This window comes from Balaenoptera borealis (genome assembly GCF_965194805.1).
Source record: "Balaenoptera borealis genome assembly, chromosome: 5".
In the NCBI taxonomy this organism is placed as follows: domain Eukaryota; kingdom Metazoa; phylum Chordata; class Mammalia; order Artiodactyla; family Balaenopteridae; genus Balaenoptera; species Balaenoptera borealis.
In genome coordinates, this window is record NC_138862.1 from 48,544,163 (window position 1) to 48,564,174 (window position 20,012).

At 36.2% G+C, this 20,012-nt stretch overlaps 2 protein-coding genes across 48 annotated transcripts in view; one reads left to right on the forward strand and one right to left on the reverse strand.

The window, feature by feature from the left end:
• Positions 1 to 18,171, forward strand: part of TFG (trafficking from ER to golgi regulator) — a 38,201-nt gene extending 20,030 nt beyond the window's left edge. For 3 of the 11 annotated variants that reach the window (XM_082392154.1, XM_082392151.1, XM_082392155.1), the window contains exons 5-8: positions 2,663 to 2,830; positions 7,230 to 7,403; positions 13,102 to 13,197; positions 16,706 to 18,171. In XM_082392154.1, coding sequence (XP_082248280.1) covers positions 2,663 to 2,830; positions 7,230 to 7,403; positions 13,102 to 13,197; positions 16,706 to 17,088 — 821 coding nt within the window. In that variant the 3' untranslated portion in view covers positions 17,089 to 18,171. The remainder of the gene's footprint in view (positions 1 to 2,662; positions 2,831 to 7,229; positions 7,404 to 13,101; positions 13,198 to 16,705) is intronic. The other 8 variants (XM_082392159.1, XM_082392156.1, XM_082392158.1 and 5 more) reach the window with 8 other exon arrangements.
• ABI3BP (ABI family member 3 binding protein) overlaps positions 2,838 to 20,012 on the reverse strand; it is a 272,400-nt gene continuing 255,225 nt past the window's right edge. For 34 of the 37 annotated variants that reach the window (XM_082392047.1, XM_082392043.1, XM_082392046.1 and 31 more), the window contains one exon: positions 17,961 to 19,254. In XM_082392047.1, the coding sequence (XP_082248173.1) occupies positions 19,139 to 19,254 (116 nt within the window). In that variant the 3' untranslated portion in view covers positions 17,961 to 19,138. The other 3 variants (XR_014244699.1, XR_014244700.1, XR_014244701.1) reach the window with 3 other exon arrangements.

The window sequence follows — 20,012 nt, forward strand, 5'->3', positions numbered from 1 at the left end:
TCTTCTCAAAGAACCAGCTTTTAGTTTTATTGTTCTTTGCTATTGTTTTCTGTTTCATTTATTTCTGCTCTGATCTTTATGCTTTCTTTCCTTCTACGATCTTTGGGTTTTGTTTGTTCTTCTTTCTCTAGTTCCTTTAGGTGTAAGGTTAGATTGTTTATTTGAGATTTTTCTTGTTTCTTGAGGTAGGATTGTATTCCTATAAACTTCCATCTTAGAACTGCTTTTGCTGCTTCCCATAGGTTTTGGATTGTCGTGTTTTCGTTGTCATTTGTCTCTAGGTATTTTTTGATTTCCTCTTTGATTTCTTCAGTGATCTCTTGGTTATTTAGTAACGTATTGTTTAGCCTCCATGTGTTTGTGTTTTTTTTGTTTTTTTTTTAAAATTTATTTATTATTTATTTATTTATGTCTGTGTTGGTCTTCATTTCTGTGCGAGGGCTTTCTCTAGTTGCAGCAAGTGCGGGCCACTCTTCATCGCGGTGCGTGGGCCTCTCATTATCGCGGCCTCTCTTGTTGCGGAGCACAGGCTCCAGATGCGCAGGCTCAGCAATTGTGGCTCACGGGCCCAGTTGCTCTGCGATATGTGGGATCTTCCCAGACCAGGGCTCGAACCCGTGTCACCTGCATTGGCAGGCAGATTCTCAACCACTGCGCCACCAGGGAAGCCCCTGTTTGTGTTTTTTATGATTTTTTCCCTGTAATTTATTTCTAATCTCACAGCATTGTGGTCAGAGAAGATGCTTGGTATGATTTCAATTTTCTTAAATTTACCAAGGCTTCATTTGTGACCCAAGATTTGATCTGTACTGGAGGATGTTCTGTGTGCACTTGCGACGAAAGTGTAATCTGCTGTTTTTGGATGGAATGTCCTATAAAATATATTCTATGGTTTATTTTTATAGATGGTTGTAACTTATTTTTTTTTCCTCTCCTGTACTTAGATAGCTTACCTATTTTATGAAATTTCCTAAGCTTCTAAGCTCTTAGAACATATTCTGATTTAATAATCTCAAGAAAAAAAAAAAAAACATGAAATAGGCCAAAAAGATACATCAGAAACTGAAAGTTTGGTTCACCAAACAAAACTACAACTCAGCTGTCAGTGCTCTTTAGAATGCTGTGCCTTGCCCTCACCCAGAAACATATAGCTGCCTATGTTTTTCAACACTCTACCTCTGTAATGGACTCCTTGGACTCTTGCTTGGACATTTGGTTTCCTCTATGAGGCAGATGATGTGTAGGCCACCTTAAATACTGGATTGACCTGTAGCAGTAGCTCTGCAGTAGCTACTGGAGCAAGTAGTGGACTAGTGGACATATATTGTGTTTTCTGGTGAATGTAGTTTGCCCTAAGTGGAAGTATGCATAGGTAGTGGAAGGTAGCAGTGTGAGGGGAAATAATCATAAGATTGGTGTGATGTGCTCTTGGGATGTGGCCTTGGAATTAGAGGAGGGAAATTGGTGAGGAAGATGGATGACTGGCAGACTTATTTTAAAGGAGTAGTTACAGAAGCTTTCTTCCAGAAATTTAGGAAATATTAATGTAACTAGAGGGATGATAGGAATAAATGAGAGCTGTAAGCCCATGTGTGCTTATATTCCACTTAGTCCGTACATTTTTTCACAAGATAAATTTGGTCTTGACCACAGAGATGATCTAATAACTGATGTTCATTTACTTGGTTGGTAACAGAAAGGAATTGATAATTGTCTGTTATTTGAGTAAGTGGTTAGCAGTATTCTTTTAACTTGTTTGTTTCGTTTTCAGTTTTTTTTATATGTTCGCCTTAAGTTTCTATTTATAATATGTAGGTTATTCTTGAACCCCTTTTCTTTCACAAGGTAGTGTAAATGCCTGTATAGTACCTTAGTATCCTTATAAGAAAAGCATGGTTTAAAACTTTTCCTGCTCATAATGTTTAAAATTCTATTTTTCAAAATATTTTATTATGGAAAAATTGAAACATATACAAACGGAGGCATAATACTATAATGAATTTCATGAACCCACACAGCTTCAACAGTTGTCAATTCATAGTATCATGCCATCTATACTCGCACACATTTCTACCCCTCCCATGTTATTTTGAGCAAATCTCAGACACGTATCTTTTTATCTGTAATAAGTAATAAGTATTTTAAAGGAAGACATAGTAAATTAAAAGTATGTATTGGCTTGAGGTTTCCATGTACTTTAGTAAGGAACCAGAAGACAAGTAAAAATAAAACATAAAAGTTGATATCATAACTTTAGTTAAGCTTTTTTATCCTTTTAGAAAATAAAGCATTAGTGCACAGTATGAGTCTGATACTAGGATAAAGGTCATAGGTCTTCAAAAAGAAGGGTAGAAATGTTTCTGTCTGTAAAGGTGCTTGTATTTTTTTTTCTCATCTGATAATTCTTAGGGAAGGACATACATAATAGCTTTTTCAAAAACTTTTATCTATTTTGCATTTCTTTTTGACCTTTTTTCCTGATTTTACAAACAAAAATATAAACAAGTACAAAGAAGAAAGTAAAATTATCTATAATCCTATTTTCAGAGTTACCCTCAACATTCCAGAGTATGTGCACTTATATATTTTGCTGTCATATATTTTTTAGGCCTTACTGAGTATAGATAAAAGAGAAACAAGTTTTTGCTTATTTCTTTTATAGATACTGTGGATAGTAGGGAAGAAAAGCCTGCTGCTTCTGATTCTTCTGGGAAACAGTCTACTCAGGTTATGGCAGCAAGTATGTCAGCTTTTGATCCTTTAAAAAACCAAGATGAAATCAATAAAAATGTCATGTCAGCATTTGGCTTAACAGATGATCAGGTTTCAGGTAAGTTAGTGCCTTCCTCCCATCCTTTATTCCCCCTCTCCTTCCTTCCCTTTCCTTCTTTCCTTCTTTAATGGAAGATAACTTGGATATGGTGAAGTGCTCAGATCTTAAGAGTTCAGTTCAATTAATGTTTACATATGTATATACCCTATGTAAAATACCAACAAGATCAAGATGTAGATGATTTCCAGCACCCTGGAAAGCTTTCTCATGCCCTCTCCCAGGCAATAGAACTGTCCTCTTTAAAGAATAACCTCTGTTGGTTCAGGTAAATTTTATCACAAGTAGAATTCAGAAGGTTTATTTTTTTAAAAATCTGAATCATTTATAATCTTATTTTAGATGTGTTGCTGGCTTTAAATTATATTTGATATCTTATTCTTTCTTTTGATCTTAAATTAAGGCAATTTAAATGAAGATTTCTGGTTTAATTTAGTGTAGAAACTGCATTTATTTGAATGTTTTTAACCTTAAAACAGCATCTGTACTGTGCTTTCTTTTTATATTTTGGGCATCATTTCGTCAACATTTTTTCTGCTTTCTCTCTTTTGGGATTCCAGTTACACATACACTGGAGAGCTTGATTGTCCCATGGCTGTCTGAGGTTCATTTTTCTTCACTCTTTTTTCTCTCTGTTCTTCGGATTGGATGATTCCTGTTGATCACTCTTCATGTTCACTGATTTTTTTCTACCATTTCCAATCTGCTGTTAAACCTTTCTAGTGAATTTTACCTCTCAGTTACTGTGCTTTCAGCTCTAGAATTTCCGTTTGGTTCTTTTTATAGTGTTAGTTTTTTCTGTTAAGATTCCTTACCTTTTCATTCATTAAGATTGTATTTCCCTTTAATTTATTGAAGGTATTTTTATTTAATTCTTTAAAATTATTTATAAAGCTGCTTTGAAATGTTCGCTACATCCAGCATCTGGGCCTGTTTGGAGTCAGTTTCTTCTGCTCTTTCCCTCAGGGGAAACTGAGTATGGGTCACATATTCCTGTTTCTTTGCACATCTGACAGTTTTTGATTGAAAACTGGACATTGTGGTTAATATGTTCTAATAACTTGGTATTCTTCAGTCTAATGCTCTCCCAGCTGAGCTACTTCAGCAAAGACTTGGGATTCTTTTAGGTTCTTGTGAGGATTTTTTGTTACTGCTGCTCTAGTATTTACTCAAATTACTCCTCCTTCTTCCTCCTGGATTATAGCAGCTGACAGCTCTGCTAAGTCCTTTCAGCTCTAGGTGTGCTGCTTTCTCTTCTGTGCCCTCTTGGTGTCACCCTCTCCCCTCCTACCCCCATGGTCAGCTGGGGGTTTGGGACTGAGCTTATACTCATATTTTAGGTCTCATTCCTTCAGTGACTCTCTTACTCAAGGGCTTTTCCCCTCAAATTTCTGGCTGCTTGACCAACCATGAAGTTAACACTGGTTTTCTGTGGTTGGAGCTGCAGAGGTTGGGGTTTGCAGTTCTCACCTGTTTTAATTCCATTGGGGGTAAACTCTTTCTTGGTGTCTGCTGACATTTGGCTGACCTCCAGTCATTTCAAATAGTTGTTTTCTTCTATTTTGTCCAGGTTTTTAAGTTATTTGTGGGAGGTTTTACCTGATCAGTTTACTTTGCCATTATCAGTAACTGGAAAGATAGAAAAAGAAAATTAGTACAAAAAATCCTTTGAGACTTTTATGGGATTATTTATTAAAGAGAACTGTGTGACATTCTGAAAAAGAGAGGCAAATACTTGTATATGATGTATGTTCTTGGCAAAGGAAGACATCACATAAGTGGTCCATCTGAAAAACACATTTTTAGAGCAACTGAAATATGAGTTAATATTACAGCTTCTTAATATTTAAGACTTCAAGATATGCCAGATAGAGGGAGTAAATAGTTATATATGAAGTCAGGCTTAAAATTTTTCATTAGAATATAGTATAGACCAGACTAATATGATTACTGTGATTCATATTATATTTGAAGACCATTTTTTCTGGTAGCTTTGTATGTTGAATTGAAGTAGGAAAAACTGTACACATAGAAAATGCCAGGATACTTTGTAAAGTTACTCAGGTTATGATGTGAAAAACTTGGCTACAGCAGTGAATGTGTACATGGAGGGATGAACTATTATGTTAGGAAGAGCAACATTAACTAATAGCTTATGTACAAGGAAGAAAAGAGGAGTCGAAGTAATATTTTTTTAGGATAATAACATAGTGTCTTTGTGTTATGTGTGTTATGCTTCTTAGGAGGGACGTGTATATGTATTTATTTGTCTACATGTTGATAAATATCAGTGAAATGGTGGTACGCAGGAGCGACTGTCTGTTTTACTCTGGCAGTCATCAGTTTCTCTTGCATTACCACTACCATTATCCTAGTTTAGGTTCTCATCAATATCTGGACTATCAGCTTCCAACTATGTGCCTCTAATACAGTGCTAAGTTCTGGGATATACCAGTGCAAAGGATAGAGGTTTGGCCCTCAGGGAAATTAGTCTGCTAGTAATAGCGAGTACTTACGGGGAGCTTTCTAAGTGGTATTCACTTTTGTAAGCTCTTGCTGTATAATCATTTTTAATCTTCATTTTTAATATATTTTATATTAAATATATTAATATGTTTAAATAATGTTTTAATATATTTCTTTTTTTAATACTTTTTGTTGAGGTATAGTTGATGGTACAATATTACATAAAGTTTCAGGTGTACAACATAGTGAGTCACAATTTTTAAAGGTTATACTCCATTTATAGTTATTATAAAATATTGGTTGTATTCTCTGTGTTGTATAATATATCCTTGTAGTTTACTTATTTTATATATAGTATTGATAGTTTGTACCTCTTAATCCCCTACACTTCTTGCCCCTCCCCCATAACCACTTTTATAAGTATTTGCTATAAGCTCTTATTAACTCAATCCTTACAGTAACCTTATGAAGTAGGAATTAGTATTTCTTTTGTACAGATGAGGAAACTGAGGCACAGAAAGAGATCAAGTAACATGCCCAAAGTTACACAGCTACTAAGTGGCAGCATTAGGATTTGAACCTAGGCAGTCTGGCTCCAGAAATTGTGCTTTTAACCATTCTTCTATATTGCCCAAACAACAAGAACTTAAAGAAGTAAACATATCTATAATCTACAGTTATCTTCAGAATGTCTTTTTTTGCCTGTTACAGTATTGGAGCTGTAGCAAATTCTCTCCATTTACTCCTTTGTTCATTATTTTAGAAGAATTTTGAGTGGTTCCATGTGTAAGAGAGCTAGGCCTTGTGAGGCAGATGGAAGGAATCAGAAAGGGACCTGGCCAAAAGAGCTCCAAGTCTAAGAGGGAAGATGAGGCCTCTTCAGAAATACAAAGTAGAAGTTGGTAAGGGTCTTAATAAAAGTATACTCCATAGAAGTTCGCAAGTGGAGAAAAGTACTTATGGGTGAAGAAGCCTTACTAGAAGTGTGGAGTTATAACTGAGTTTTAAGGAATGTTTATTTAGATATGTGAAAATGGGACAGTGAAGGGAACAGTGATTAATGAAATGGAGGCAGAAAAAGTATTAGATCTATTGGGGGAATAGGGAATAGGTTAGTTTAACTGAAGGGGGCATGTGAGAAGAGGAATTGTGAGAAATGTTTGGACCCTTGAATACCAAGCTAGAGGCTTGAACTTGATTTATGGGCAGTGGAGGCCCATTGAAGAGTGAAGTGAGGGATTCCCTGGTGGCACAGTGGTTAAGAATTCACCTGCCAATGCAGGGGACACGGGTTCGAGCCCTGGTCCAGGAAGATCCCACATGCCGCGGAGCAACTAACTCCACGCACCACCACTACTGAGCCTGCACTCTAGAGCCTGTGAGCCACAACTACTGAAGCCCGCTCGCCACAACTACTGAAGCCCACACACCTAGAGCCCATACTCCGCAACAAGAGAAGCCACCGCAATGAGAAGCCTGCGCACCGCAATGAAGAGTAGCCCCCTCTCGCCGCCACTAGAGAAAGCCGGCACGCAGCAACAAAGACCTGACGCAGCCAAAAATAAATAGATAAATAAATAAATATATTTATTTTTTTAAAAAAAGAATGATACTTTTGGTTGATCCAAAAATAGATTACATAAAGTGGTGGATATTGGTATCGCAGAGGTGAGTTTTGGTTTTTGCAGGGGGAGTTTAGGACTCAGGAATGTAGCACTCCACACTTGATAGGGAAGGATTTCCAGTTGTAGCTTTGGATTCTTGAGAGCTTGGAGCAAAGGAAAAAAGTATATACATCAGTATATAAGGCTGCATTTGGGTTGTGCTTATTCTATAGTGCTTTTATTTTTAGTCTCTTAACCAAACTTATTATTGAGCTTGTTGGGGACAGGTGTTGTATTAGAAACTGAGCTGACTTTTCATGACCACCCAGGGCCACCCAGTGCTCCTGCCGAGGACCGTTCAGGAACTCCCGACAGCATTGCTTCCTCCTCCTCTGCAGCTCACCCGCCAGGAGTTCAGCCACAGCAGCCACCATATACAGGAGCTCAGACCCAAGCAGGTCAGAGTGAAGGTAAAATAGAGCTTAGAGCACACGTGCGGGAAGGTACATGTGCAGAAACGTTTATTACGGCATTGTTGGTAACGGTGAAAAGCTTACATGTGCATTCGCGCTATGAACACGGTTGTAAAAATTTTTGATGTACTGACATAGTATACTTCTGGGTTAAAAAAACCAAATAGAACGATGTCAGGTATGCTTCTGATTATTGAAAAGGAAAAAAACCTAAAAATGTTTAAAGCATAATATTTAGGTGCTGTTTTATTCCCTTCTCCCTTCCCCTCTTGCAACTGTGTATTATTTTTGTAATTTAAAAAATAGAGGTAAAGCATAACATTAGTTAAGTAGTTTTTTTGAGAGATAAATAGCCGTTTATATTTTTGTGCAGCTAGCAATATGTTTTTCGTGGAAAAAGCAATGTATTTTAAATCAAACTTTTCTTCTCTAAATGATGTGTTCTCGGATGAGCAGTTTAATCTCTCTGGGTTTTTATATTCTCCCACCGTAAATTGTGAAAATTGGACTAAATCAGTGGTTTTAAAAGAGGGTCTTTAGTCCTGAATGAAATAGAACTTAAAAGCTCAGTATTTAAAACAAGTAAGGGATCACTGCCATTGTTGAGGGGGATTGAGGGGCCGCAAGCTCAGGACAGCAGACACTGAGGTGCCTCATTGAAACCCTTGGAGCGCTGCAGAACGTGGCCTCGGGGTTTCTCATCTAGGGTTCCTTCTAGATGTTAAAATGTTATTTCTTTGAATTGCCCATGCTTGTTAGGCCCTTTAAAGCCCTATGTTTTACTTTAAAACAATCACCAGGTGGTGCTCTATTTGCGTAAAGGGGCCAGGTGGTGTGACAGGATGTATTTTCAGCACGAGAAGCAAGTGACTGAGTTTATTAATCACATTAAAACAAACAAATAAACCCTCCAAAACAGTCTAAAATGAACCGAGCACTTTTGTAATGGATTTCTAATTATTCTGTGGTGGTACTTCTTAGGTTTGTCCCATTGGATGAATGATAGTGATAGAGAGTAGCAGGTGGCATTTTGCTGATAAATGAGTGGTTTGGGAGGAATTTCTTACCGCTAAAGCCTCTTCTCAACCAACTTTAGTCATAGTCTTTCCTTTGTACCAAGATGCAACTGCCAGAACTGGAATAAGCTAGAATTGAGGCAGATGTGTCTGAAACAGGGAGGAAGAAGCAGAGTTTGGCTATGATGGGAGTTTAATGGCTATATCAGATGAACTAACATCTCTTTAAAAAAAAAAAAAAATCCCATTTTAAGCCGTGTATACTGTTGTAGGATGACAGTTGGAAGGGTAATTGTACCAAATAATGTTTGCTGTTCACTTATAAAGGAATGGGATTTAAGGCTCTGCTGACAATATCTCAAATTATTCTATCAGGGGTTTGTTTTAATGGAAAATTTATTTTCAAATAGGTAAAACTTTAATAATAAAAAAGGATATACAGTGGAAATTAGAAAATGCTGTTTCCCACTTCTGACTCCCAGCAACCAAGTTCCCTTTTCTAGAGGCATCAGGTTGACACCATTTGGTGTGAATTGAATTTCTTTAGGGTGGCATTAATTGTATTCCTTCCTAAAGCCGTTACTTTTTAGTGTACATTAAAACATTGTAATGTACATTGTAATGAAAAATGTGTACAGTTATTAATGTGACATCAGTCAATAGATTAGCATTGTAGAGGTGAATCTCTAGATCAGTGCTGTCTAAAAGAAATACCATGGAAGCTGCATGTAATTTAAAATTTTCTATTAGCCACATTAAAGTTTTTTAATGGTAAAATTAATTTCCATTATACATTTAATTTAATCCAGTATATCCAGTGTATCAACATGTAATCATTATTAAAAAGTTATTAATGTTCTACATTCTGGTTTTCATACTATATATTGGAAATCTGGGGTGTGACATCCATTTGAAACACTTCAAAACACGTACAGCATATCACAGTTAAGACTGGCCACATTTCAGGTGTTTATTAGTGGTCATATGTGGCTAGTGCCTATTGTATTGGATAGCACAGCTCTAGATTAATGTATCAGTCATTTACAGATTCCCAAGATGAATTACAGGCTACTTTAATGAATACTTTTTGACTTAATGATATATAATGAGTCCCTGGCGTCACCAGTTAGTTAGATCAACTGCTGGTTATAATTTCAGCAGAATAATCAACATAAAAATCTACTACTAATAATTAATAATAGCAATTTCTTAGAATAGAATATGAAATAATCTAAAATAAATAATTCTGAGTTATTATTTAAATTCCATAAAAGGGACCTTGGATTTGTAAATTTTCTTCCCAAGGATTTTAGTCTTAATATGTTGTTCAGTTAAAAGGATCAACAAAATGTTAAGCTTCATGAAAAGAAACAGAATGGACAATATTATCCTTTTTCACCTAAGGCAGGTGCTGCCTCTGTTACTGGAAAGCTGTGTGCACTAGAGTAGTTGCCAAAAACATAATAAAAAAGTGGCAAGGATACAGAAAAGAGCACTAAAAGTCATCAAAGGCTAGGAAGTATTGCTGTTTGACAAGCTGAAAAGGTGACAAGGATATAATTGAAACCTGTAAAATCATATGCCAATAAAATGGATAAGCTGAGTAGACTTTTAAAGTAGCTTTTATTATGTAAATTTTGAAACAGGCAAAAGTAGAGATAGAATAATCAATTCTTCATGTTCTGTCATGTGGCTACAACACTTACTAATATTTTAGCATTCTTTTTTCATCTGTCTTGCCCCCTCCACTCCCCTCTTTTCACTCATTTCTTTTAGTATGCATGTCTAAATGATACTCTTTTCTTTTTAATGTGATCACCATATCATTATTATACATAATATTGTGATTCTTTTTTTTAAAACTTTACTGAATATGGTTGATTTACAATGTTGTGTTAATTTCTGCTGTACAGCAGAGTGACTCAGTTATGTGTATATATATTCTTTTTCATATTCTTTTCCATGTGGTTTAAGTGATTAAGTGATTCTTAAGGTCAACACAGTATATTTGAATTTCTGTAGTTGTCTCATAGTTACTTTATTACAGTTGGGGGCTTGTTCAAGTTAGGAGTCTAACAAGGTTCACATTTTCCATTTGATTGTGTGTCTTAAGTCTTTTTTTTTTTTTAATAGCTGTCAACCCTACATGTTTCTAAAGTCAAAACTATGTATGTTAATTAACTATTGCTATGTTAACAATTTACGCCAAAACATAGATGCTTAAAACAACAAACAGTTATTATCTCACAGTTTCAGAATCGGGGATCTGGGAGACCCTTAGCTTGGTGGTTTTTGCTCAGGTCCCTCATGAGCTTACAGTCATCTGAAGCTTAACCTGCACTGAAGGATTCACTTCGAAGATGACTCCCTCACATGGTCGTTGGCAGGAGGCTTCATTTCCTCACCACATGGATCTCATAGGCTGCTTGGGTGACCTCATGACAGGCAGCTTCCACCAGGGTGAATGATCAAGACAGTAATAGGAGATGGCTGTCTTTCACGACGTGTCCTCAGAAATGTCATTGTCACTTCTGCAATATTCTAATGATATAGAGGTCAGCTCTATTCAGTGTGAGGGGACTACACAAGAGAGTGAATACTCACGTGTTTATTGCTTGGTCTCTGCTAATTTTTGTATTGTGGAGTTAATCTTTCTAATTTCTAAAAATATAAAGAATACCAACCCCTTATCATACGCTATACATGTGCAGGAGTCATTGAGGGTCATCATAGAGGCTGGCTACCAATCTGTGTCACAAAGTGTAGGCCTAGAAGCCTCACCATTACTCTTTGCTTCATCCTATTCTCTTTCTCCCTAGGTAATATGTTTTATTGCTTTTACTTTTTTCTACCATTGATTCTTTCTGAAAATGCAGTACACAAAACGTAGCTTATATTTTTTTTTCCCTCAGATCATAGCTTACTCTAAACTCTGTTGGCACCTTGCCTTTTCACTTAATATATCCTGTAGCTCTCTCCTTCTTCAAGTATGTCAAGTTGTTCTTCCTTGTTTACAACTGAACACAGACTTCTTAATTTTCAGAATACTGTGACAGAGAGTGAGTGAGTCCTGTTTTGGACTTGAATGAAGTGTATTTAAAATAAGTAAAAGAAATACATTGTAGAGGTAGTATTTAACCACAGGGTCGGCATTTTCACAATGAGTTCGAAGCAGATTAAGAAAAAAATAGAGCGTGCACTTGCTTTAAGAATTGTTGTACCCTGTCATTTTTTTATTGAGGAAAATGATTAGGCTTTTTTGAGTGGGAGTTCCTTAGGCTCACTGGCAGCAGTCTACTACATGGAGCTTTAATCTCAGACTTCTCGATGATACCTAAGCGAATGTTTATATTAAATGAGGTAACATGTACAAAACTCCTTTTAAGCTAACGCTCTAGAGTGATGCCTGGGTTCTGGTGGTGGTTCTTACTAGCTCTGATGTATGGACTCCAGGTAAGTTGCTTAATCTTTCTGTACTGAAAAAAGGATTGCTAATGAGGTTGATTTTTTTTTTCCCCTATGTATTCATTGTGTGTTCTTTGCTCATTTTTGTACTCTAGGGTTAATTCTTCTGATTTCTAGGAATTAGAACCCACTGTCAAATGCTCTGCATAGTCCTCCCCTTTGATTATATTCCTGTACCGGATTCTGGTCACTTCCGTTCTAAAATTTAGCTATGAAATACGATCTAGGATTAAGGCAGCATCTTCTAAAAGGTGGTTAACTTCTGTACTACCTTTTGTGCTATCGATAAATCTTGAACCATTAAGAAAGCATTTAGGAAACTTTTTGTCAGTTGTTGGTTGTATTTGTGAAGAGGATTAATAGCTTAAAAATAGTTAAGCAAATTTTATTTCTATCATAAAAAGCATACCACTGCTTGCTAGGAAATAATCCGACTATCAATAAGGGCATAGCTCATTTAGTGCTGCTGCAGTACGTAGGGCTGGGCACCCAGTCCAGTAGCGTGGGTTCTGTCCTGGGATCGCAGCCTGTGAGCACCAGCTGCCTCCTGCATCTCAGTTTGAATGGCACTAGATAATGCATTGACTTTTTTTTAGTCATTGTCTTTTTCCACCAAAAGTATGCTATTTACCTGTTGTCTTTTGATTAACAGCAGGTAGTTTGAGTATTTTTTAAAGATTCAGCAACATAAAGTTGTTTTAAAGATTTAAATACTAGCTAGATTTTTTAAAAATTTCAATTCTAGCTAGATATTACAGTGCAAGTTTTATTGCTCTCTAGGCATTAGATCTAGCTAAATCCACCATTAGAACAACTGTGAAGTAGCAGAGATGATAAAGACATGAACCAGTAAATTCTTATGTGTTTGGAAATCACAGGAGCTGTTAATGGTATTTGCCCCTTTCCTCAAATTTTTATTTATTGATTTTTATGGAACATTAGTAGTACATATCTGTGGGCAGTTGGGTTTGGAAACATTAGTTTTTCTGGAATTTCTGAAGTAACCACTCGTGTTATTTGCTGCCGATAAAAGTTCTCTGCAGTTATTCCACAGCAGAGTGGCCACACTTGTTAAATTGTTTATTCTTCTCTCCTTCATAGACAGTTAAAGGGGAACAAACACATTCTTGTGTCTTGGTTCTCAGTGTGTTTATGTGTATGAATGGGGAGAGAATTCAATGTGCTTTGAAAGCGTTTCTCTTCTGCTGCGTTAAACCTGCCTCTTTGCCTCGTCTTGTCTCCTTTAGGTCAGATGTACCAGCAGTACCCGCAGCAGGCTGGCTATGGCACTCAGCCACAGGCGCCCCCCCAGCCGACGCAGCAGTACGGTATTCAGTATGCAGGTGAGCGGGTGTCCAGAGGGAGCTGTCTCTGTACTTGAGAAACTTTAATTCTTTCCTCCTAATTCCTTGATTTGTTACAGTAGGCATTAAGTATTTCTTTGGGGGGGAAAATAACACTTGTTTTATTTATTTTTAAATATTTTGCATAAAAATTTTTACTGTAAATCACCATTTCAGTTTTCCAGTGGGCAAGTAAAACTTACAATCATAGTAGGTGATTCAGTAATAACCTGTAGTATAAAAAAGTTTTTAATACAAAGTTACCTCCTACTGATGTGATGACTTACCTGCTGGGTCATGTAGAGCTACAAAAATGCAACATTTTTTCCTCCATTATATGTAACACATTATACCAGTGTACTCTTAGTAACTAAAAGCATTAACAGTTCCCTCATGGAACTTTCCATGGAACATGGAAAGAGGTGGTCTTATTAAATGAGAACCAAATTAAGCTACATAGGTTTTTAAATCTCCCAAAAGTATGTAGGAATACCAAAAACAGGCCATAAAAGTAGAATTGTGTAAAACGTAATTCAGGCAACTAAGAACATAAAAATCTCTCAGTGTAGCTTTGAATACTGTGGTTATAATTCAGGTAATTTTTATGTTTGTTATATCTGAGAATTTTGTGTTCAACTCTTGTTTTACAGTCAAAGATTTAAGTATCAAAATTTCAACTGTAATTTTAGAAAAGTAGTAAGATTAACTCTACAAAAATGAGCAAAGAACATGCAATAAATACAGGGGGGAAAACAGTCAACCTCATTAGCAATCCCTTGTGTACACATTATCTCACTTAATATAAACATTAACTTAGGTATCATCGAAAAGTCTGAGATTAAAGCTCCATGTAGTAGACTGCTGCCAGTGAACCTAAGGATCTCCCACTCAAAAAGGCCTAATCATTTTCCTCAATAAAGATGACAGGGTACAACTATTCTTAAAGCAAGTGTGTGCCCTTTTTTTTCCCTTAAATCTGCTTGGAACTTATGGTGAAAAGGCCACCCCTGCCGTTAAAAGTTTCAGAAACCATGTTGCCCCCAAAGCCTAGAATATTTACTGTCTGGTCCTTTACAGAAAAACGTTTGCTGACCCCCTGAATTAGACCATAAAATTCTACCATTGGAGTTTGACATATTTTAACACAAAGAACAATTTTTATTTGGATTGGATTTGCTGTGGAGTGATTTAACCTGTGTCTGCTAGTTTTTAATTATATAAAATAGGTGGAATGAATTTGAACTTGGACTGTAATACTGGGGGAAGGTTATTTTTAGGATGCAGTCCTTTAAGGAAAATCTGTGTTACAAATTATATAATTTGTAGAAATAATAGATATTAGAGTGGAAAAGACCTAGTTATCTAATCCAGGGGATTTCAGTCTTCACCATACTTCAGAATCACCTGGAGAGGTGTTTTTTGAAAGTTACAGGTGCTTGGGCTCTACTCACAGTGATCTTGTTTTATTTGGTCGAGGATGGGACTCAGGCTTTTTTGTTTTAAATGCTTTGCATGTCATTCTAAAGTGCAACCAGGGTTGGGGACCACTGATCTTGTCCCACCCACTCATTTTATAAATGAGACAACTAGGGCTCAGAGAGTTGTGATGCATCAAAGGACATGCAGCCATTTAGTGGGGGAACCAGACCAGAACCCAGTACCTTTGACTTTGTAGTTAATTACTTCCCTATATCATTCTACATTCTCCAACCATCGCCAGGGGTTGGCAGACTTTTCTGCCATAAAAAGCTAGATAGTAAATATTTTAGGCTTTGTGGACCATATGACTCCTTGTTCTTTAAAATTCATTTATTCAGAGAACCACAGGATTTCCATTTCTTGCCATTTCTGGCGATTTGCACCAAAGTTACTCATTTATTTTGTTTTTCAAGGGAGGGGATGGTGGTGGGAGGAGGAGAGTATATACATATAGAGGTATTGCTATATTATGGTCAAAGACTAATAGGTTGCTAATGAAACAGCATCTTAGGCCCTTAGGGGTTATTCCCTCGCTTGAAAATTAGATATGATTGTCCCCAGATGCTGTTAAAAAGCCAGTTTAGATTTCACTTGCCAGGATGAGAAGACAGCTTTTTTTTTTTTGCTCACAATCTTAAGTCGAATAGATATTTTCAGTAGAAAAGCTGAGTCCTTCTGTTTCTCCAAAAACTTACAGTAAAAAAATTTTATGTAGAGGATAGGAGAAATTGTATGACATCAAGGTTTCATCATGAATTGACTTTAGTTCAGTATTTAGGTACTGCCATGAGTAACATGCATTAGATATTTGATTTACTTATTAAAAATTAAGCTTGCTCTTAATGATTTTAGTCAGGGTCTTCACTGAGTAAAGTTTAGTTCTTTTCGAATTATTATCTCTGTATTTCTGATCCTGCTAGTCCTATTAACTTGAATCTGGGAGATATGGAAATAGTCAACTAAACACTCTGCTTGGAGACTCTAAGTGGTGGTGCTAACATTGGACCATCTTTGACACTCTGCTGGTTTGGCAGTTTCCCTCTGTGACCTTTTCCAGTTTTATTCATGGACTATGTCAGAAAGGTTTCTTTCATGAGTAAATTTTGAACCCAGGTTCAAGGTGAGTTCAGAATATACTCAAATTAATTCAATCCTTTTTATTTTTTTAAATGCAGGGTTGTACATATTTTAATAATTTTCTTATGTATCTGGTATTTAATGCTGACAGGATTCCAGTCAATGGAGAGGTTTCATTGCAAGTAGCTGCAGGTGTGTTTCATGGTAGAGATAAAAGTTTTTAGTGAAGCAGACCTTTTATTTTAAAAGGCTTTTACATCCTAGTAACTAATGAATGTAGATGTTGATTTTTGTGGGGCAATATGATATGCTTTCTGTGTGTTACATTGTTACTGCTAAGCCAGAATTTTGAATTGTAAAGGCAAAAACATCAGATACCAAATCTAAAAGAAAGACTTTAAGGATTGTGAAAATTGGCACTTAATATTTATTCTTAAACGGCTTAGTTTTTATAGAGTGAATAAACCTTAAAGCATCTCATTAGCACAATTAGATGTATCTGTAGCACCATTGTTTCATTTAAAAATATTCATTCTCTACAAATAAAGTGTGTTTTTATTTGGTACTGTTATTAAACAGGCCCCTCAGAACCAGGTTAATGACTAGCTTTTGCATTAATTCCTACATTTATCATTTGAACATCTACTCTATACTGGGAGTTATGCTAGAACAGGAATTTGCTCTCAGGGATTATACAGTGTAGGAGGAGTTGAAGTAGAAGAAGTATATATAGTGGTTTTAATTTTAGAGGGTTTACAGAATTGTCTAGAAAGTGCTTCTTGGATACTGTGTGGTCTTGAAATATAGACTCTGCTACTCTACTTGTTGCATAAATACTTAGGATTAAGTTTGTTAAATTTCTCGTCATTTTTTTGTCCATAACAGTAAGACTAATTCTCTGGAAAATGGTCACCAAAAGGAAAAATAAGATATGTACGTTTTGCCTTTTCAGCAGGCTACAGTCAGCAGACTGGACCCCAGCAACCTCAGCAGTTCCAGGGATATGGCCAGCAGCCAGCTTCCCAGGCACCAGCTCCTGCCTTCTCTGGTCAGCCTCAGCAACTTCCTGCTCAGCCGCCGCAGCAGTACCAGGCGAGCAGTTACCCTCCACAGACCTACACTACCCAGACTTCTCAGCCCACTAATTACACTGTGGCCCCTGCCTCACAACCTGGAATGGCTCCAAGCCAACCCGGGGCCTATCAACCAAGACCAGGTTTCACTCCACCTCCTGGGAGTACCATGACCCCTCTTCCGAGCGGGTCAAACCCTTACGCACGTAGCCGTCCTCCCTTTGGTCAGGGCTATACCCAACCTGGACCAGGTTATCGATAAGGAGGCTCAGTTACACTGATGAACGTAGCTGCTAGCTGTTTGCCTCCCAAAAGACTCCAGTACTACTATTTTAATTTGTATTGAAGTTCAGACGTTTAAAAAGCAGAGCATTTTTTTATGATATCATTGTTGCTGTTAATTGAAAGTTAATTTGCTGGAAGAAAAAAAAGACCAAAATGAAAGTTTTTTTCCTCCCCTGCTTAAAATTGTAGCAGCTCCCTAGTTATTTTGGAACACTACTCTTACATGTGTGCAAAGTGATTGACTTTCTAGCTTGCCTTGTCCAGAGGATATTAAAATGCTAGGTTGAAGTTCAGCCATCTTACTTGGCTTTTTACTATTAACATGATGTACTAAAGTAAAGTAGATCCCTTTGCGAAGACTAGATATGTATAAATGTAACAAACAAACATTGATGATAGGTTAATAAAGAAAGATGATTGATTGACTCCATTAGTGGTCTTGTAATTTAATTTAGTCATTGACAGACACTATATGTGTGTGTGTGTGTGTGTGTGTGTGTGTATATATATATATATATATATATATATATAAAAATGAGAAAAAACAAATCCTTATTGATGTTTTGGCCTTAAAATGAAGTATAGACCTTTTATCTTATGCCTTTCTATTCAGAGAAGCACAGTGCTGCTGAATTTTGTCCTGATTTTGGCTTAAAACAATGAAACTAAACTAGATTTCACAAGAAGATGATAGATAGATTAGCATTACATATAAACAAACACAATAGATTAGATAGCTAGATAGATGATAGATATAGTATTAAAAGATACAAGGGGGGTTTGGTAGATCCTAAATAACTTGTAATTTTCCTTATAGAAATGAACCATTCAGAAATGAAGAACTCAGTCTTCTTAAAAAAAACTACATCTCTTTATTGCAGAGTTTATACTTGTTTGAAAAATATAAAATGAAGTAAGTATTGATAAAACTGAAGCGTGGTGAAAGGTGGTAAGCACAGAAAGGTCCTTTACGGATGAGGGCAACAATGCAGCAGTCCCATCTCCCTCCCCAGATGAAGGAGAAAAATACTTTTTTTTTTTTTTTTTTTTTACATAAAAACGAGTCAGATTTTCATTACAGGTTGGGTTAGACAGAATTATGAAAACAGCCCCTGATACATTCATTCCCTAGAGATCTTCTGTGTAAAAAATATAGTAAATATCTTATAAAATGGCAGGGATCTCATCATGCATTATCCTTTTGTGCTTAGACTTTACAGTCAGTCTCTGTATATAGCTTGATTAGAATTATATTAAAAACAGTAGGAACACAACTGCTTAAAGGGATAGTTTGACAAAGAACATTCAGACATTGTAACATGTTTATGGGTAGAGAAAGAAAAAAATATGTATTTTGAAACGCTGTATATAATTCTCAATTCCATTTACAGCTGAAATGAAATTCACTGATTCAAACAAAATCTTTTCAATAATTTGCAGATATTTGAGGAAATGTATACTGTCACGAATGGTTAACTATTTAAATGCTTCAGAAAAGATATTCAGCTGTTGCTAAAAAGTTGAAGTTTAAATAAACATGTGAATATTAGCACCTTTTTCCCCCAGATATATATGCTGAAGATAATTTGATCTAATAAGTTAAACCAAGTAGAGATTTATGGAATTAACTCACCAGTAGGAAGAATACACAATAAAAGTATTTTTTTAAAAGTATATTAGTTTTTTGATGTTAATTTTGTTATAAAAGTATCTCAAAACATCATTACAACAGTGTGATAAATAATATACAAATGATCTCTTAAAATACCATGAACAGGGAGCCAGCTTCCCCAAAAATGTTATTCTGTTAATGTCAATATTTTGCTTTCTTTAAATGACTTTGTAAAACCTGATAAATATTCTTAGCAATCTTTCTAGTAAACATCTAATATTGCCATTAATTAGATTTTAAACTTTTATACATAGTAAACATAAGAGCTTTAAATGCATGTGACAAATACCATACTGTTTCCAATTATTTTTTGCCATGATGAAACAGAAGGCACTTCTGAACGTGATTGCAGCATCTACCATTTTCCAGGAATTGTGGTCCCACATTCATACCACTGGACATAATTGATTTGGGTGTGACCACCAATTTCTCCAAATTGGACAGGTTCCTGGCGAACTGCTCTGAAATAGCCTAAGAGAGAAAATAATTAATTTTAATAGCTGCTATGTTATATTTTTGTCCTCAATGCTCATAGGTTGAAGGGTGTCCTTGAATGCCTGAAGCTTACTCTAGGTGAAGCAGAATATTTTAGAAAACGGATAGTAAGAGAGGCCCTGGTGTCTTTCCTGAGGTGGTAATGGCTGGCTAAACATCAGGGACACTTGAAACTCCTTGACGTCTGCCTTAATAAGCTAGGATGGGATGGTTGGTAGTAGTTGAGAGATAAAGCTGAAAGGGGGCAGGAGTTGGAGGGGTTTCGTGTTTTGTTTGAGTATCACTGACCAAGTTCAGTACACACTTTGACCTACGTAAAAGTGTACTTTCTGTACTTTACAGCCTAGTGGTGGTCTATGAAGTTACCTGGTTAAAGGCGTGTTGTACTAAAATGTTAGGAAACAAAAGAAGGGTTGGTCTAAGATTGCTAAATTTCTAAGAACTAAACTTTGATGAAATCTTCCTTCAAGGACCCTACACTAAGTGATTAAAAATTTTGCTGTGAATGTAAAATGTTACAGAAATACACAATTTACAGTATATTTTATATCCGGTTCCTATGAGGCAGCAGTTTCAATTTTCTGTTAATGAGTTCACAGATTTTATTAAGTCATCTTTTACTGTGGTTGGTATTTTTAGTGCCAGTGACCAAAAGGTGATGCTGAAAAGACTAGTCAAATAATTTTAAGTATTTAACAAGCCCCTCTTGGTAACTCCTGGGTAATATGGATGTG